Below are 13,971 nucleotides of genomic sequence, written 5' to 3'. Positions count from 1 at the left end.
AGTCGTTTATATCTTGGGAAGACGCTTGAGCAGCAGATTACCAAGATATAGCCTAATGCAGAATACTTATAACATTCTTAAATCCGTTGCTGATAAGAAAATCTGACATCTCTTATCATATTAGGCCCTTCTGATCCGGTATAGATGTCACTGTAATCTAACCTTGAAGGTAAGATTTCAAACTGTGGTCCTCGGATTTCTCCTGATGGATTGAAACAGCCTTTAGAAGAGGCTTAATTATCAATTTTCAGGCAAATACAATATATAGGTATATGACCATGAGAATTTGTTTAATTTCAACTACCAAGGTTGTTGATGGGGTTTACATTTAGAAACTGTTGTCGAAATGTCGAAATGACATATATGTAAAAAAACATTTCATGACTCGAAATATTTTGAAATGTACCTTATTTCTCAACAAATTACATATTTACATACTTTGTTGCGTAAAATTTACTTTTCTATCTTTAAACTGCATAACTTCGATGCTATGTATGAATGGCTATTTCCAAAATCAAGACATATCAATTTCATATAGAAATACGGTTTCCAAGTGAATCAAACTTTAAAAATCGCTCAATGACTAGTTACCAACCATGCACAAATCATAGATCAACCTAATCTTTAAAATGTTCAACCCCCTGGTTTGCTAGCTACCCATAGGCGAATCAGATGTAGAGTTTCTCAATGCTACTGAAACGTGAAACCAATGTAACCGTTTGTAAAATATTAGTTTGAATGATATGTCTGGCGACGTCCCGTCAGCGAAAAACCAACTGTTAATTAGCTGGATAAATAGAGTGTATAGATTTTATTGCATATTGACAATAGAGGACAGAATATGAAAACGTTAAGGAGTTGATCTGGCAGAAAAAACACAAGCCTCATAACAACTTCAAAATTTTCTTTACAAAATTGAGCGACATTTTCGGAGCCGTATTAGTTTTATAGGGCGATGTTCCACAAATTTGGCAATAATTTTAAAGATTCTGTGGAAGTCAAGCTATGGTAACTTTTTAAAAAATTCAAGGCTCTAAATGGGTAAGTCCAAGTATCTATGGTCAGCAGCTGGTAGATAAATAATCACCAATTGCCTTACGGCAAAGTGCGGCTCTGCTCACGCCATACCACTTTCTACTTCACAAACTGCGCTTTAGTCTATCGAATTCAAATACCAACCTTGCAACTTTTAATACCGGAAATTGGCAACGAAGAGAGCATAAAATGGATAAATGATAAATTTGAGGTATAACTTACTGAATCATGGAGAAGATACTTGTCTTTAGAAAAATCTGACGTCTGTGAACGAAAATGCATTATCAAAGCTGATTCATGAAAAGAGAACATACTGTGGGAGTTCAAATTGAATAATGAATATGATAAATAAATATTTCCTTCTGCCTCTGAAAGAACTTGACTTGTCATGAAAGGAAAAACAAAGGATAAAGACGGACATACTATGTTAAATAATAAAACCAGTGGGTGAGAATAGCTGTTTAGATTGCAATTATAACTTTGACTGGAGCATAAATTGTTAAAAAGTTTCAAAATTATATACAAGCAAAAGAAACTTACAAGTTTTTCTATTGTGCTGAACAGCAATGGATATTTTACGAGCCTGTTTCTTGGGGCATCTAAAGAAAATTAGAAGAAATAAAAGGAGGTATCCCAATTTCAGATCAATATCATCTAAGTAGCAGCAAAATGTGTCAAATTAGATTAACGGAAAAGAAGCAATGAGCTTAATTTTGAATAGCGATATTGTTGAGAATACAAAAATAGCGAAGTCTTATAATGAGCCAACAATTAAAACCACTTTCAAAGAGCATGCGCAGTAGTTATTTAGCTTAAAACAGATAATAGCCAGATGGTGTTTTGTTCAGGCCTTCAAAAAATATGATATTAGCAAAATCCATAAAAGCATTTTGTATCAAACGCATTTAACTTGTGTTTTGCATTTCATCAACAAGATTTATTTTCTGTTGACAGCATCAAAAACCTGGACAGCATTGTTTGTGATAAAATCCAATAAATTTTAATAACATGTGGTTCCCAATTTATATATGAGAAATATTTTCTTCAAAAGAATAATTAACACACCATCTATTATTTTGAATTCAAAGAAAATCTAATTAAAGCAACAATTTAAGGACATAGTTTCGCTCAATTGAATATGAAGTTGGCTTTTGCTAATAGCATTCTACGTCCCCAATATGGTTTAGCGGTGGTGAAGAAAGATTTCCATTTATTTTGAATAACAATATTGCAAATTCATAGATATCAGAAACGATATATGATTAAAAGAGAATTTCAGACAGGAGGGAGTGTTGCTTTGAAAAAATGTGATATAGAACACTACAACGGTTGCCTGGTGACGGACATCAAACTGAGAGAAGTTAACATCATCAAATCATGTGCGGTATTAAATAACACGAAAACCAAATTCATTTCAGCGATAAATGATGTTAAGAGAACCTACACATCCTGCATCTACAGATTGCATTAGCTTATGTTGATGATTAATATAACTTATTTCAAGAAACAAATGAGGTAATAAGGCCGTTATGACTCCACAGGTATTGAATGTGCAAATTATAACATTTCTTGCGTAAATTTCCTCGTAATTTTCTGCTCATGACTTCTTCTGTAAATGGTCTGATTGGTTATATTTCAAACCTCCAAAAGCAAGGAGAGAGCGGAACTTTATCGATATCTTAAGATTTAATGTTGGCTTCAGATTCACTCACCTAGGAAGTTCCATAAATCAAGCTTGCGGCTAAATGGTGATTCTAAGCAGCGCTGTAAGACATTAATTTAAAGTAATTAAATCGATTTAATCTAATAAAAGTGGCAAGTCTGAAAGTTGAAAGCAGAAATCAGAAATCAAATAGAATTATATCAAAATTGATTCCGAGTGTTCTTGCAACCGGGCTTTTGCTTTCTTAAAAATGTTTAATCATTAGAAATGGTAAGAAAGATAATGGGCATATCGATGGCTGTTCCAAATGACAAAAGCTTAAGAAGGTAGCTCTGTCTTCTGAACAAAAAAGTAAAGTCCATCTTCTATCTTTCATCTATTTATCTATTCTTCAGTCTCTTTAATCAATCTATTTAATTTTTAAGATTCACCAGATATGCTCCCGCTTTATTGATTTTGGGTGCAGTAGTCAGACTTCTTCGCGTAATCAGTCAATGTACGGTAACCAACGCCTGATGGTGCACAGGTGCTATCTACCTGTCAACAAGTTATCTACAAGTTGGATCGTGGGATAAATTTACAGGGGAATGCTTTTTGCTCAAAAACATTGGTACATAGAGCTATTTCCGGGTACTTAGAACTTAGAACTACTAATAACATTTTTGAATAGGGTCATTGACATTGATAATAAGAGTAACACAGGATTCGCGGCTTTAAAAATGATGACAGGGTTACAAATATGGAGCTTCAGAGGCTCTCCAAGAGCTCACAAAGAATATACATATTTCGTTATTTTACAAGCAGGCTGCTCATATTATCATTGGCTGTGTAGAATAAACATACAAAATCATTTTGAAAAATTATGAAAAATTAGTTTAAATGATGAACATTTCGATAGGTAGTCACTTTAAATGGAGCTGCGTGGTAGCGTTTTATCTTTAAAAAATTTCTAGCTTTAATTTTCAGGGGATGAAATACTTGACATTCCCTTAGTAGTACACTTTTTGCCTGTTATTGAATGGGTTTATTAATGAAAATGGGGTCCTATATACTATATAATCAACTGCAAGAACTCATAATTAGCTGTTTGCGGAAATATTGGTACACAAATAATGTTATAACTATAAATAATGATTCATTGTATGTTATGTTACATTGTCCGTGGTGAGACAGAAGATAAAATAGAAGATAAAACAGAACTGACGTTAATATAACGCCATACAAATCTCATATAAAAGTCCTGGGTACTAGTATTCACAATAATGTCACGTCATTGATAAAACGTAAGCTAATTACCTGTAAAAAATCTGCGAAGGCTGAATTTACTTTTAGTTTATTGTCTAAAAAGTGTTTCCGGTTGAATTGTTGAGCGCAATAAGGCACATAAGGTTCTAGGCCAGGTATCTATGATGCAAAATTAACCGATATTATAAACTGCACAACATATATGTCTATAAGGATATATTACCATACAGCAATTCGATTTGCTATCGCGAATGCAGCTACAAGAATAAATAATCAGGTTGTTCGAATTTCGTGATTTCAGTTTATAGTTTTCGATCATCAATAGCATTCAAAGAGCGATAGCTAATGTCAAATGATAAAAAAATTCAGTAATGATAAATCTTTGTTTAGATGCCCATATAATGTCAAAAGCTTAAAATATTCGATGTGAACAATAAGATCTTTAGGGACGGATTTAAGAGGCAAGGATGGGGTGGGAGGAGGGTGGGGGTGCTAGGCGATGATCTGCCTTTTGCACACATCCTTCAGGAGCCTAGAAAATTATGGAAACGCCCATCTAACTAAAAGGCAAAGAAGATGAGGAGATACATAAAGTGAGATTTTGGCGTCAATTGATTGGCAAAGAGGACCAGAAATTTTGTTTACCGATTCAAAGCTAAATTTACCTAACGATACAAAATAATAGGGAGTTGTCGCACCCCTACACCCCCCGGTAAGTCCGTCTATGCATATCTTTTCAAATTTTGATATAAGCAATTGAACGACTGAATATTGTGTGCCACAACAACCAACTTAAAGCCTAGGCAATGTCCCTGATATTCCTAAGAACACAACAAAAGCAAAACCCAAGCAAGTGCAAAGCTATAGCAAAACTATTCAAGCCAACGATAGAAGCATTGTTAGAGAAATGATAGAGCATAAAAGCAATTCAAGAAATGTTAGCATATTTCAGTGCTACGATTAAACAGTACTCTTTGTCTCAGATTGGGCTTAAAAGTATCAAACCCAGTTATGATATTACAATGCTCCAGCATGAATCCTATGAGTCGGTTGTCATTATTTATTTTGGCAAAATTTGAGCTACCCTACACAAGAATAATCATTGGCATTTTTACATGCGATATAAAAAAAATCTTTTTCTCTTGAACAATTTCAATACCAGGCTCTCCATTACATGCAATAGTGAAACCTCCATCATGTGGACAACTGTGGTCAATCGACACACTGTCTGATGCAAAAAGTGTCCGTTGACTGGAGGTTTCATGCACATAAACTTGGTCGCAGACATCATGGAGCAACATTATTGGTCTATTGTTTGGAATTCTGTGGACAGGACCATTAGATGTTGCTGCACATTATTGACGATTTAGTCACAATATGAAGAACGAAGTCTTCAGGCACAGACAGACGTGGACAGCCCCTTATGTCCTTTTTTGATATCATTTCAATGAACATTAATTAAAACCAATATAAAATGAATAATCTGGTTATAAATCGACTACATCTACATATATTCACTCCAATGACATTGATAGAGTCAAAGGTATCAAAAAGTTCTCAAAATTAATTGATAGAATTTAAACCATTTTTAAAACGCAAAGAAGCAAAGTCAATTATCTTACCCAGTTGATTAAAACTTGCCCAATCTCATCGATCGATCCATCTTTGTTTCGTAATCCTTTTAGTTTAGCCAGCAAATCTACAACAGAAAAAATTCTTCGTACACTACTTAAAAAAAACTCTTGAGTTGACAGTCCTACGATATTCCTAAGAATAGACAAACAATTACCTGTCATTAGTTTTCTGAAAACAGCTGCTCAGTCACAAAAACATAAAAATGGGAAGGTAAATTTACTAAAAACATTACTTTGAGGCTACCATTTTACACAATGCACACATTCTTAAAGGTTTTTGAATAATGTGAAACCTCTACATATATAAATATGAGGCACCTGTGAGACCATTCCGCTGTAGGGAGTGCCTGCTGAAGGGAGGTGTTCATAATAGGGCGGTGACCATTATGCAAAGACTCGTCATAGCGAAGGTCGCCTAAACCTCTTACCACTCCACTAGTCTGACTTTTAGAAATTGTCGGAATTTCAATCTGAGCTCATCCAACCTAGACCACGATTATAGGAAAGTGCTTGTTATTTGGATTTGCCCACTACAAGAATTTGCCGAAAAAGTCTAGCTTCTTCATGAAGACATAACGGGGCTTCGTGGACAAAACGTTAAACGCAGGATGTGAATTGTTCGAAAAAATAACTTTGCTGCTGTTTAGAGGTATCCCAATTAAAGCCCGTTTAATGAGGCACAACTTAAGATTATCAATAACGGTGATGTATACTTGAAAACAAATATCTTTGAAAACAGCACTGCACCAAGCTAATAGTTCAGTGTAGGCATCCACTAACTTTACTAGACTTTAATAGTTAGGCATTGAAGCTTTCTTTTCGAATTCAAGCCTCCATCAATTTGAGTAGTCCATTGGTTATTAATCAGTTGAAGAGAGGTGTTGACTTGGAGTTCCGAGCATTGTCAATTCATTTGCTTTTCTTTGGTAAACGACTCGTTTTGGGCTTTGAATTAGCAATTACGATTTTCAAGGTGTGGCAGTTTTGTATGCGTCTTATAGGTATACACCTCCCCTGGGATAGATCTTTTTTCAAATGTATTATCACGATAGGATGACTGAAAATACGAAACATATTACAAAAATATAGAAAGAAACCCAAAAACACACCTTGGTGTAACGGTAACAGGCACTCGACATTACCAAATAACATTGCAAGTTCTTCCTCGTTCAGCAAATTGAGCTTTGACATTTCATTGAAATAGACCTAAAACACAAGCATCAAAATTTGCACTAACCACTGCATTGGGCTATTAAAAAAAATGCTGTAATGCTACGGACAGAAGTTTAAGTCCACATATTGCGTTGAGAAGATATGTTGTGAATTTGTAATTGGCTTGGCAAAAGCAACGGAAAACCAAATGCAGTATCATAGGATAGGTATATTTCAAGTAGACTTAATCTTGATCCTTTATAAACCAAAATATCTGATATGAAAATATTTTTCCCTGCGTTAATTGACAACTACAAACAAAAATTACACCTGGCACCATACTATGGTCAAACTGGCCATTAGCCACTGTGAGCCGCCATATTTAACTACCGTTTCCACACTTCGTTCCCTAATGTATATCTAATATAAATTGTACATTAGAATATACCTTGATCCAGCATTTGATCGCGGAACATGAATAACTATTAATTTATGGAAATTTTAGATAAGCGCTAAATAATTATGTTTGTCCTTTGACTAGTATCAGTGCAACGCAATCGCATAATATTGCAGCCAAACACACCTCTTTTAATAATTTCAAATCTTCTATCAGATCTTCTTCCCCGCAATACAGCTCGAATATAGCCTGACGAAAAAGTGTGCTTTATCGATTAATCAAGAAATTGTATTCAGAAGAAATAAGGTTTGTACTATTTACCATGAGTACAAGAATCAAACAAAAAAGTAGTGGTACGAAATTATTAACAAATTGAAATTTAAGAATAAGCTACATATAAAAAAAATTACCAAATTTAAAAAAATTCAAAACTTTAATGATTTTTGCTTCGATTTATATATCGAATGCTGTAACTTCTTCACGCTAATACATTAATAATCGATTCACATTGCTTTTGCAAATGCAATGAGAAGAAAATCCTTTCATTTGCATGCATTTTTGCGACAGTTTGATTTGTTTAGTTCAATATGCTATAATGGAAGAAAAGAAAACTGGCTTTTTGCTTTCAAAATAAGTAAAATGCGAACGGTAAAAAACATTCATGAAGCTTCAGTTGACCAGACCAAAATTTTCAGCAAGCTGGTGTAAATTATTAATTCATAAATTAAAAAAGAAAGCACATGGACCCGAAAGAGATTTGCCTAATAAATTCACTTATCTGGTTAAATAAATTTAATATAGACAGGAAACCTCGAAGATAAAGTACAAAGAGTCTTTATTCGTTATCGATATAAATTCGAATAACAAAGATAAAACTGAACTGTGCATTTAAAGCATGAGTTATGCGAAATATTTCTAATTACCAGATTGGACATCCGTGAAAATTTCTGAAATTCAAGGCAATCTACCACTATGTACTTACCTCCTGCCTTTTAATTTGTTGTGACGTCAGACATTCTTTGATGTTGCAGTTAAAATCAGCGACAGTTTCAAGCCACAACTAACAATGATAGGTTAGAAAAATTTCAGCACCAAATATACAATAAAACAAGGAAGTTTGTCACGGGGAAATCTTCAAAATAATCGCAAGATTGTCAGAGAAAAAAATTTGGAATCGATAAATGATGAAATGGAATGTTTTTCAACATATGAAGAGCAATGATTACTATTGGTTTCTCGACTGAACATACAAAATAGCCTTTGCATGAGACAGGGGGGGGGGGGGTATAAAAAAGCACTCTTATTAAAACATAGGGCTATAAACGGATTTCCCAGAGCATAAAGAAAAATGAATAGTTTCGTGTTTTCTAAAAATCAACTTCACGAAATGCTCAGAGTTTTTGCTAAATCTCTTACCATACCAGCAAGTACAAGCCCTTCTTAAAAAAGTTGTACTCCAAAGGAGCTTAACATGCTTCCACAAGTGCAAAAAACACAGAGATCATTACTAAATGATACCATATAAGGTTCAGTACAGCACATTTCAGTTTTCTGAACTTATCTTACCTTAGAACTCCTTCTCCTTACAGGAGTTGGCAATTGAACGTATTTCTTAATTTTGGTTTTGGTGTTCATAGCATCCTCACTTCTTAGACTTGGTGAACGCTAAAGGATAATACAGAATATATTTAGAAATAGAATTAAACCAAATCATACCGAACGATCTGTTTCACTGCACACTTTTTGAAAAAAAAATTATTAATCACCTCGACTTCAAATGTGTTAAATCAAGGAAACAGCGTAACCAACAGGAGTAATAAAGATCATAGGAACAAGGTGATTGAGGCGCGTTCAGAAAGAGACTTTTAGGCCTTTTAGGCGGTTATCAATAAAGAATCATTTTTAGTATCAACTATCAGTTGTCTAGAAACACAACTCGCAGAAACAAATGAGAGAGAGTGAATCACAACCCATAAAAAACCATCGATGGTGACAGAAACAAATATTGCCATACCTTGAGCTGTTTGCCAACTCTCGGTGATGTGAAAACTCCGCCGATAGATGCCATTTTGCGTAGACGGTTTCTCCAGCTGTTTCGAGTGCCCTCTTCTCTCTGTTCAAAAGAAAAATATACGTTTTAAGGCATTTTCAAAAAAGAAATCAGCAGCAACAAATATAGTTGTAAATTTATCGAGTTCTAATTCACTACACAAAACCATTTTTGGGAAATAAGCAAAGCATCGAAACTGAGCACATAAACCAATTTCTGCTTAAGCAGTTTTGATGCTTTTAAACAGTGAAATAAAATTAACATTCAATGATACTATCTATAAGGCACTGTATTCCACATTGAACATGTTTCTTTAGCTCTGAAAAAATCATGACACATTGCAAAGTTCAGGTGGTTCTTGGTTTCCCATTCTACAAATTTCTAAATAAATTGTTTTAACATTGACAAAGGGAACTCAATACCACCAGCAGAAGCCATGTTTTTTTTCACCGGCCGAAAATTACAAATTTGAAAGGCTCCATCATCTCCTCTAACTTTCAGTGATTGGCAAGGGGATGCGAGTAATTTTTCCCAGAATTTTGAACGAGTGTGGGTTGTCTTTTCTGACGTTAACATAACTATAGGTATTTTCGAGTTCAATCATTCGAGTGGTCGTGAGGGGAAGGGAGGGGGGAATTCGATGGGCTATCATCAGAAATCTCTCTTTATTAGCTTCAAAACGGCGTTGCTTCCAGTTCATATTACAGAAGGAAAATTCTAGGTTTCAATGTTTCAATGCAAGAAATTTCCAGGTTCCAGAATTGGGTTTCGATGCAGCCGCAACAAATCGCGCTTGGAATAAAATGAAAAGGGTCAAGTGACCTTTGTTATTTGTTACGTTAATAACCTCGCTTGGATGCGCAGTGGTTTTTGTTGTAGTTTAGTGTAAGGCTAAGTGATGAGACTACCTAACTGTGCCTCATTTGCAATAAGAGGCTCACCTTCGGTGTTACTTGACACAATCTTAATTAAATCTCTTACTGACTATTTATTTCATAAAGTTTCTGTTTAACAGAGACGAGGTAAAAGAGAAAACAACAAATTCAATGATCCAGGAAAAAGTTCCTTAACACCATAATAAAAAGCAATATCATCCAGCTCTCTATTTTGATTGATTATAGAACAGACATAGTCGACACCATGATTCAAGTATAGAGCTAAATTGTTTCGATGCAAAATTAATTGGGTAGGGGATAATATGTCCTAAAACTTAGATAAGTTTTGCTTTCAACATTCTCGATCTCATTTACTTTGTCCATTGAAAATTACCAAAATTATCCAAGAACTAGAATATATATGAGAAATCCTTTCTTTGGTTATTGATATTGCATCTGATGATTTTTTACACATGAAACTCAGAGTTGTGTTACAATAGTCTGTTTATTAAAGTCTATCTTAGAAACCCTTCCTTTATTTATCCTAACAACTGGGTTTAGGGGAGTGGGGAGAAGGGAATTAAAAACTCTTTAAGATACAAAAAAAACCCAGGAAATGCGGCCCCTACAAACACCATTAATTGCTGTGAAACAGGGAGCCACTGTCCATTTTACCACACTTCCTGAGGTCTTGTCAGTTTTTTAGAAAAAACCTCGTCAATTGGCGTTAGAACAAAGCTTTGAATGTAGAGTAAACAGAAGTAGAAATAGCAAAACATTTACCTTGAAGCATGAATCAGTTGATGCCAAGCTTACGGTTTCAAAGTCATCACTGGTTGGACGCTTGAGGAAATTTGAAGAAGGAGCAGTGATATTTATTGAAGATAAACGAAGATAAATTCAGTAAGAACGTCTGCACGTAAAATTGACGCCAAACGCATACAAAGCTTTATAACTTCACAACGCAAAAGCTTAATAATTAACTATGAAGAAAAATCAAATTCGAAAATTTCCTAAGTACATATTTTTCGTATTCATATATTTCATTGAAAGCATTCCCGCCTTTGTAGATAAAATCAAATACATGGTGCGACCGAGCTTTGTCGGAGATTTCGGATCATTTTCTGCGTAGCTTTGTTTGAAAATGATAACATTTCAGAAGGTCAGCTTAACACCAAACTTTGAAACTTTGACTCTAATTATAAATAAGAGCATTTCTTATAAATCTCTTGCGCAGTTCTAAAAAACACTTTAAATTATCATAAAACGAACATTTTCTCTCAAAAAGAAATAAATTAGTTGATGACATGAGGGCATGTGGTTACCTGGTAATTCATTTCTTCGATATACTGGCTGTTTCGATTTAGAGATATCTTCATTTTACTTGGCTGATAAACAGAAAAAGGATGAGTTAGAAAATTCATAGAAAAATTAAGAGGGGTGTATAGCTCCTCCCAAACAGTGTACGGATTTTTCTCGAAAAAAAAGGAATTTTGCCATAGGCGTACATGATTTTCTTGGAGCGGAACGACCATTGGAAATCAGGCACTTAGCATTAAATAAAATTGAACATATATTTGGATACCAATCTCTTGTATCCAGCAAAGCTTTTGGAATAGCTTTATTATTGTGAAAATAGCAAGGAAGTGTGGAAACATATGTTAAGTTCCCTTTTTCGTGCTATTATCCATTTTTGTGGTACCGTTTTATATATCATTTTATTGGATAATGCAAGGAGTCCATGGTGGTAACTTATCATTTTTCTTTTATTAGGTAATGCAAGGAGTATTATGCTGTTACCACTAAGTCTACAGTCCTGCAAGAGAATTGATTTACCTTTGGTTCGTCGTCTTCGTAAGTTAGTTCTTTTGATGCCTCAAACTTCCGTTTGTTTGGCTGAAAAAATAGCTAAACGTGTTCAGGGGGGACAATGAAAATAAACATATGGAAAGGAAATAATTTCCTTTCAATTTTCTTCAAAACCGTAACGTTTCATCAAAGTTAATACAATCTTCATAAATCTAAAAACATGCATTGACCAAAGGAAAACAAACAAATTAACGAACAAGTACTTTGTGAGCGTGTTATTTTCAGCCATTAGCTGATGAGTATGTTTGTTTGATCGAAAGCCTTTTCTTTACTTACGTAGAATATATAAAAGTAAAATTTTTTAGCTTTATAATGTTAGTCACTCCTATGGTGTAATGGACTAGATATCCCGAAAAAAACATAATTGGAAAATACTTCAGCAACCACAGAATGGATTGCAGAAACAGGCATTTTCTCAAGTTTCACATGCTATGATTTTGGTATTTCGTGCATTTAGAAAAATTTAAAACAAGAGCCAGGTTTGAGTGGCAATACATAATTTAATCTCCAGTTAAAGTAAGGGGATTTTCGTGAACTGGACTCAATAAACAGCAAACTCCCAAATAGTTCGAATATTCAAAAACGAGCAAATTCTATTAAAAAATAAAAATAAACAAAAGGTGGCATAAAAAGGGGGAAATTTTTGTTAGAATTAAGGAAACTCGAAATATCAGAGATTTGAATCAAATAAAGTCGACTAAATAAAGCCAGACGAGCAACTATTGCAAAATAGACTGTTAGGTTTACATAGAGTTGAAAACATTTCAGTCATTTAGATTGACAAGAGCTAAAAAGCAACACAGTATTGTCATTGACAAATTCACCGAACATTTGTATGCAAATTGCAGGCTTTCCTGGGAGTAAATTAGCACAAATGTGGCATTTTGCACCCCTAGCCTGTTTTAGGCATGTGATGGGGGTGCTACTGGTGTTTTGTCTTATTTTTACAAAAGTTTGATTACATAGTATATAGAGCCTTAAAAAACCCCATTTCTTATGTCATTTCTTCGGTTTCCACTTCAATTTGATGCTTAAAATATTTTAGATGCAGTCTCCCGCAATTCCTCTTGCCGCCGATGGGAGCTTTCTGAAACCCTTGAAAATTTTAATAATTTGGCCCCCACTTTCAATCGTATCTCGTTAAAAAGGATATGAAAATAATTTTTAAAACAGCACGGTTCGAAAACAGCATGAAACATTCCAGTGCAAACTCTTGAAACAAAACAAGTCTATTGCAGATTTCCCTTTCTTTGAATCCAGAGCGCTATCGCTTTGTTTCCAAGTGTAACCCTTGATATTCATGCCTTTATCACAACCTGCCGTTTTCCATTCTTTGTTATTTTGACCGGTCACAAAAACCTTTTCAATGGAATAAAGAAGGGCATGCCTTTTCGTTAACATACGAGACAACGTCACATTAACTAATTTTTGGAAAAACGGGTCATCACCTTCGGACAAATATGCATAACCCTTTCTGGGAAGGGTTGTTTAGCGTTGCGCTACGCACCACTTACATTTAACCCACCTAGTGGTAGGAACTGGACACTGAAATCAATGGGCATAAAACCAGTAGCATGCACAACCCGAGCTTTTCAGCACGGGTCATCGGCAAAGGCTTTCACATAAAAACTGCAGCTCCTTAGAATGACGGAAGCCTGATGATCTGATTACGATATTTTGCACAAACTTGCATCAAATCTTTATTGTCGTGGGCTTAAAGAGTATAGACTAAAATGTCATTGTTGCCCCATTTCAGGAATATTGCAAACTCCTTTGTGACCCCTTTACTTTTCTTGCTGAAGATGCAAAATTTACGAGTTTAGATCAGAACAAATACGGCACAAATCTTGTCTAAACTGGAAGCCTTTTGTATAAAAATTCAACCTAATTTATCATTCGAAAATTGTATTTGGGGACATGTAAATTTTAGAAATAGGTCTATGATAAAAACGCGACTTTGTTTTCACGAGCACTGGGCTTGAAGATGATTGCAAAGTATTGTATTATAATGGTTTCTGCAGCCTTGGATGTAAGAATGAAATTTACCGGAT

General features: G+C 34.6%; 1 protein-coding gene across 1 annotated transcript in view; it reads right to left on the bottom strand.

The window, feature by feature from the left end:
• Positions 1 to 13,971, bottom strand: part of LOC135686353 (rho guanine nucleotide exchange factor 3) — a 38,493-nt gene that overhangs the window by 19,659 nt on the left and 4,863 nt on the right. The window contains exons 5-17 of the mRNA XM_065202566.2: positions 11,888 to 11,947; positions 11,377 to 11,439; positions 10,835 to 10,894; positions 9,141 to 9,239; positions 8,693 to 8,791; positions 8,109 to 8,186; positions 7,313 to 7,375; positions 6,687 to 6,783; positions 5,566 to 5,642; positions 3,995 to 4,102; positions 2,748 to 2,799; positions 1,576 to 1,634; positions 1,258 to 1,299 (exon numbers count right to left, since the gene is read on the bottom strand). Coding sequence (XP_065058638.1) covers positions 1,258 to 1,299; positions 1,576 to 1,634; positions 2,748 to 2,799; positions 3,995 to 4,102; positions 5,566 to 5,642; positions 6,687 to 6,783; positions 7,313 to 7,375; positions 8,109 to 8,186; positions 8,693 to 8,791; positions 9,141 to 9,239; positions 10,835 to 10,894; positions 11,377 to 11,439; positions 11,888 to 11,947 — 957 coding nt within the window. The remainder of the gene's footprint in view (positions 1 to 1,257; positions 1,300 to 1,575; positions 1,635 to 2,747; positions 2,800 to 3,994; positions 4,103 to 5,565; positions 5,643 to 6,686; positions 6,784 to 7,312; positions 7,376 to 8,108; positions 8,187 to 8,692; positions 8,792 to 9,140; positions 9,240 to 10,834; positions 10,895 to 11,376; positions 11,440 to 11,887; positions 11,948 to 13,971) is intronic.

Source organism: Rhopilema esculentum, chromosome 6 (genome assembly GCF_057945365.1).
Source record: "Rhopilema esculentum isolate cy_ngs chromosome 6, ASM5794536v1, whole genome shotgun sequence".
NCBI classification, from domain to species: Eukaryota; Metazoa; Cnidaria; class Scyphozoa; order Rhizostomeae; family Rhizostomatidae; genus Rhopilema; species Rhopilema esculentum.
This window is presented reverse-complemented; position numbering and strand designations above follow the sequence as displayed.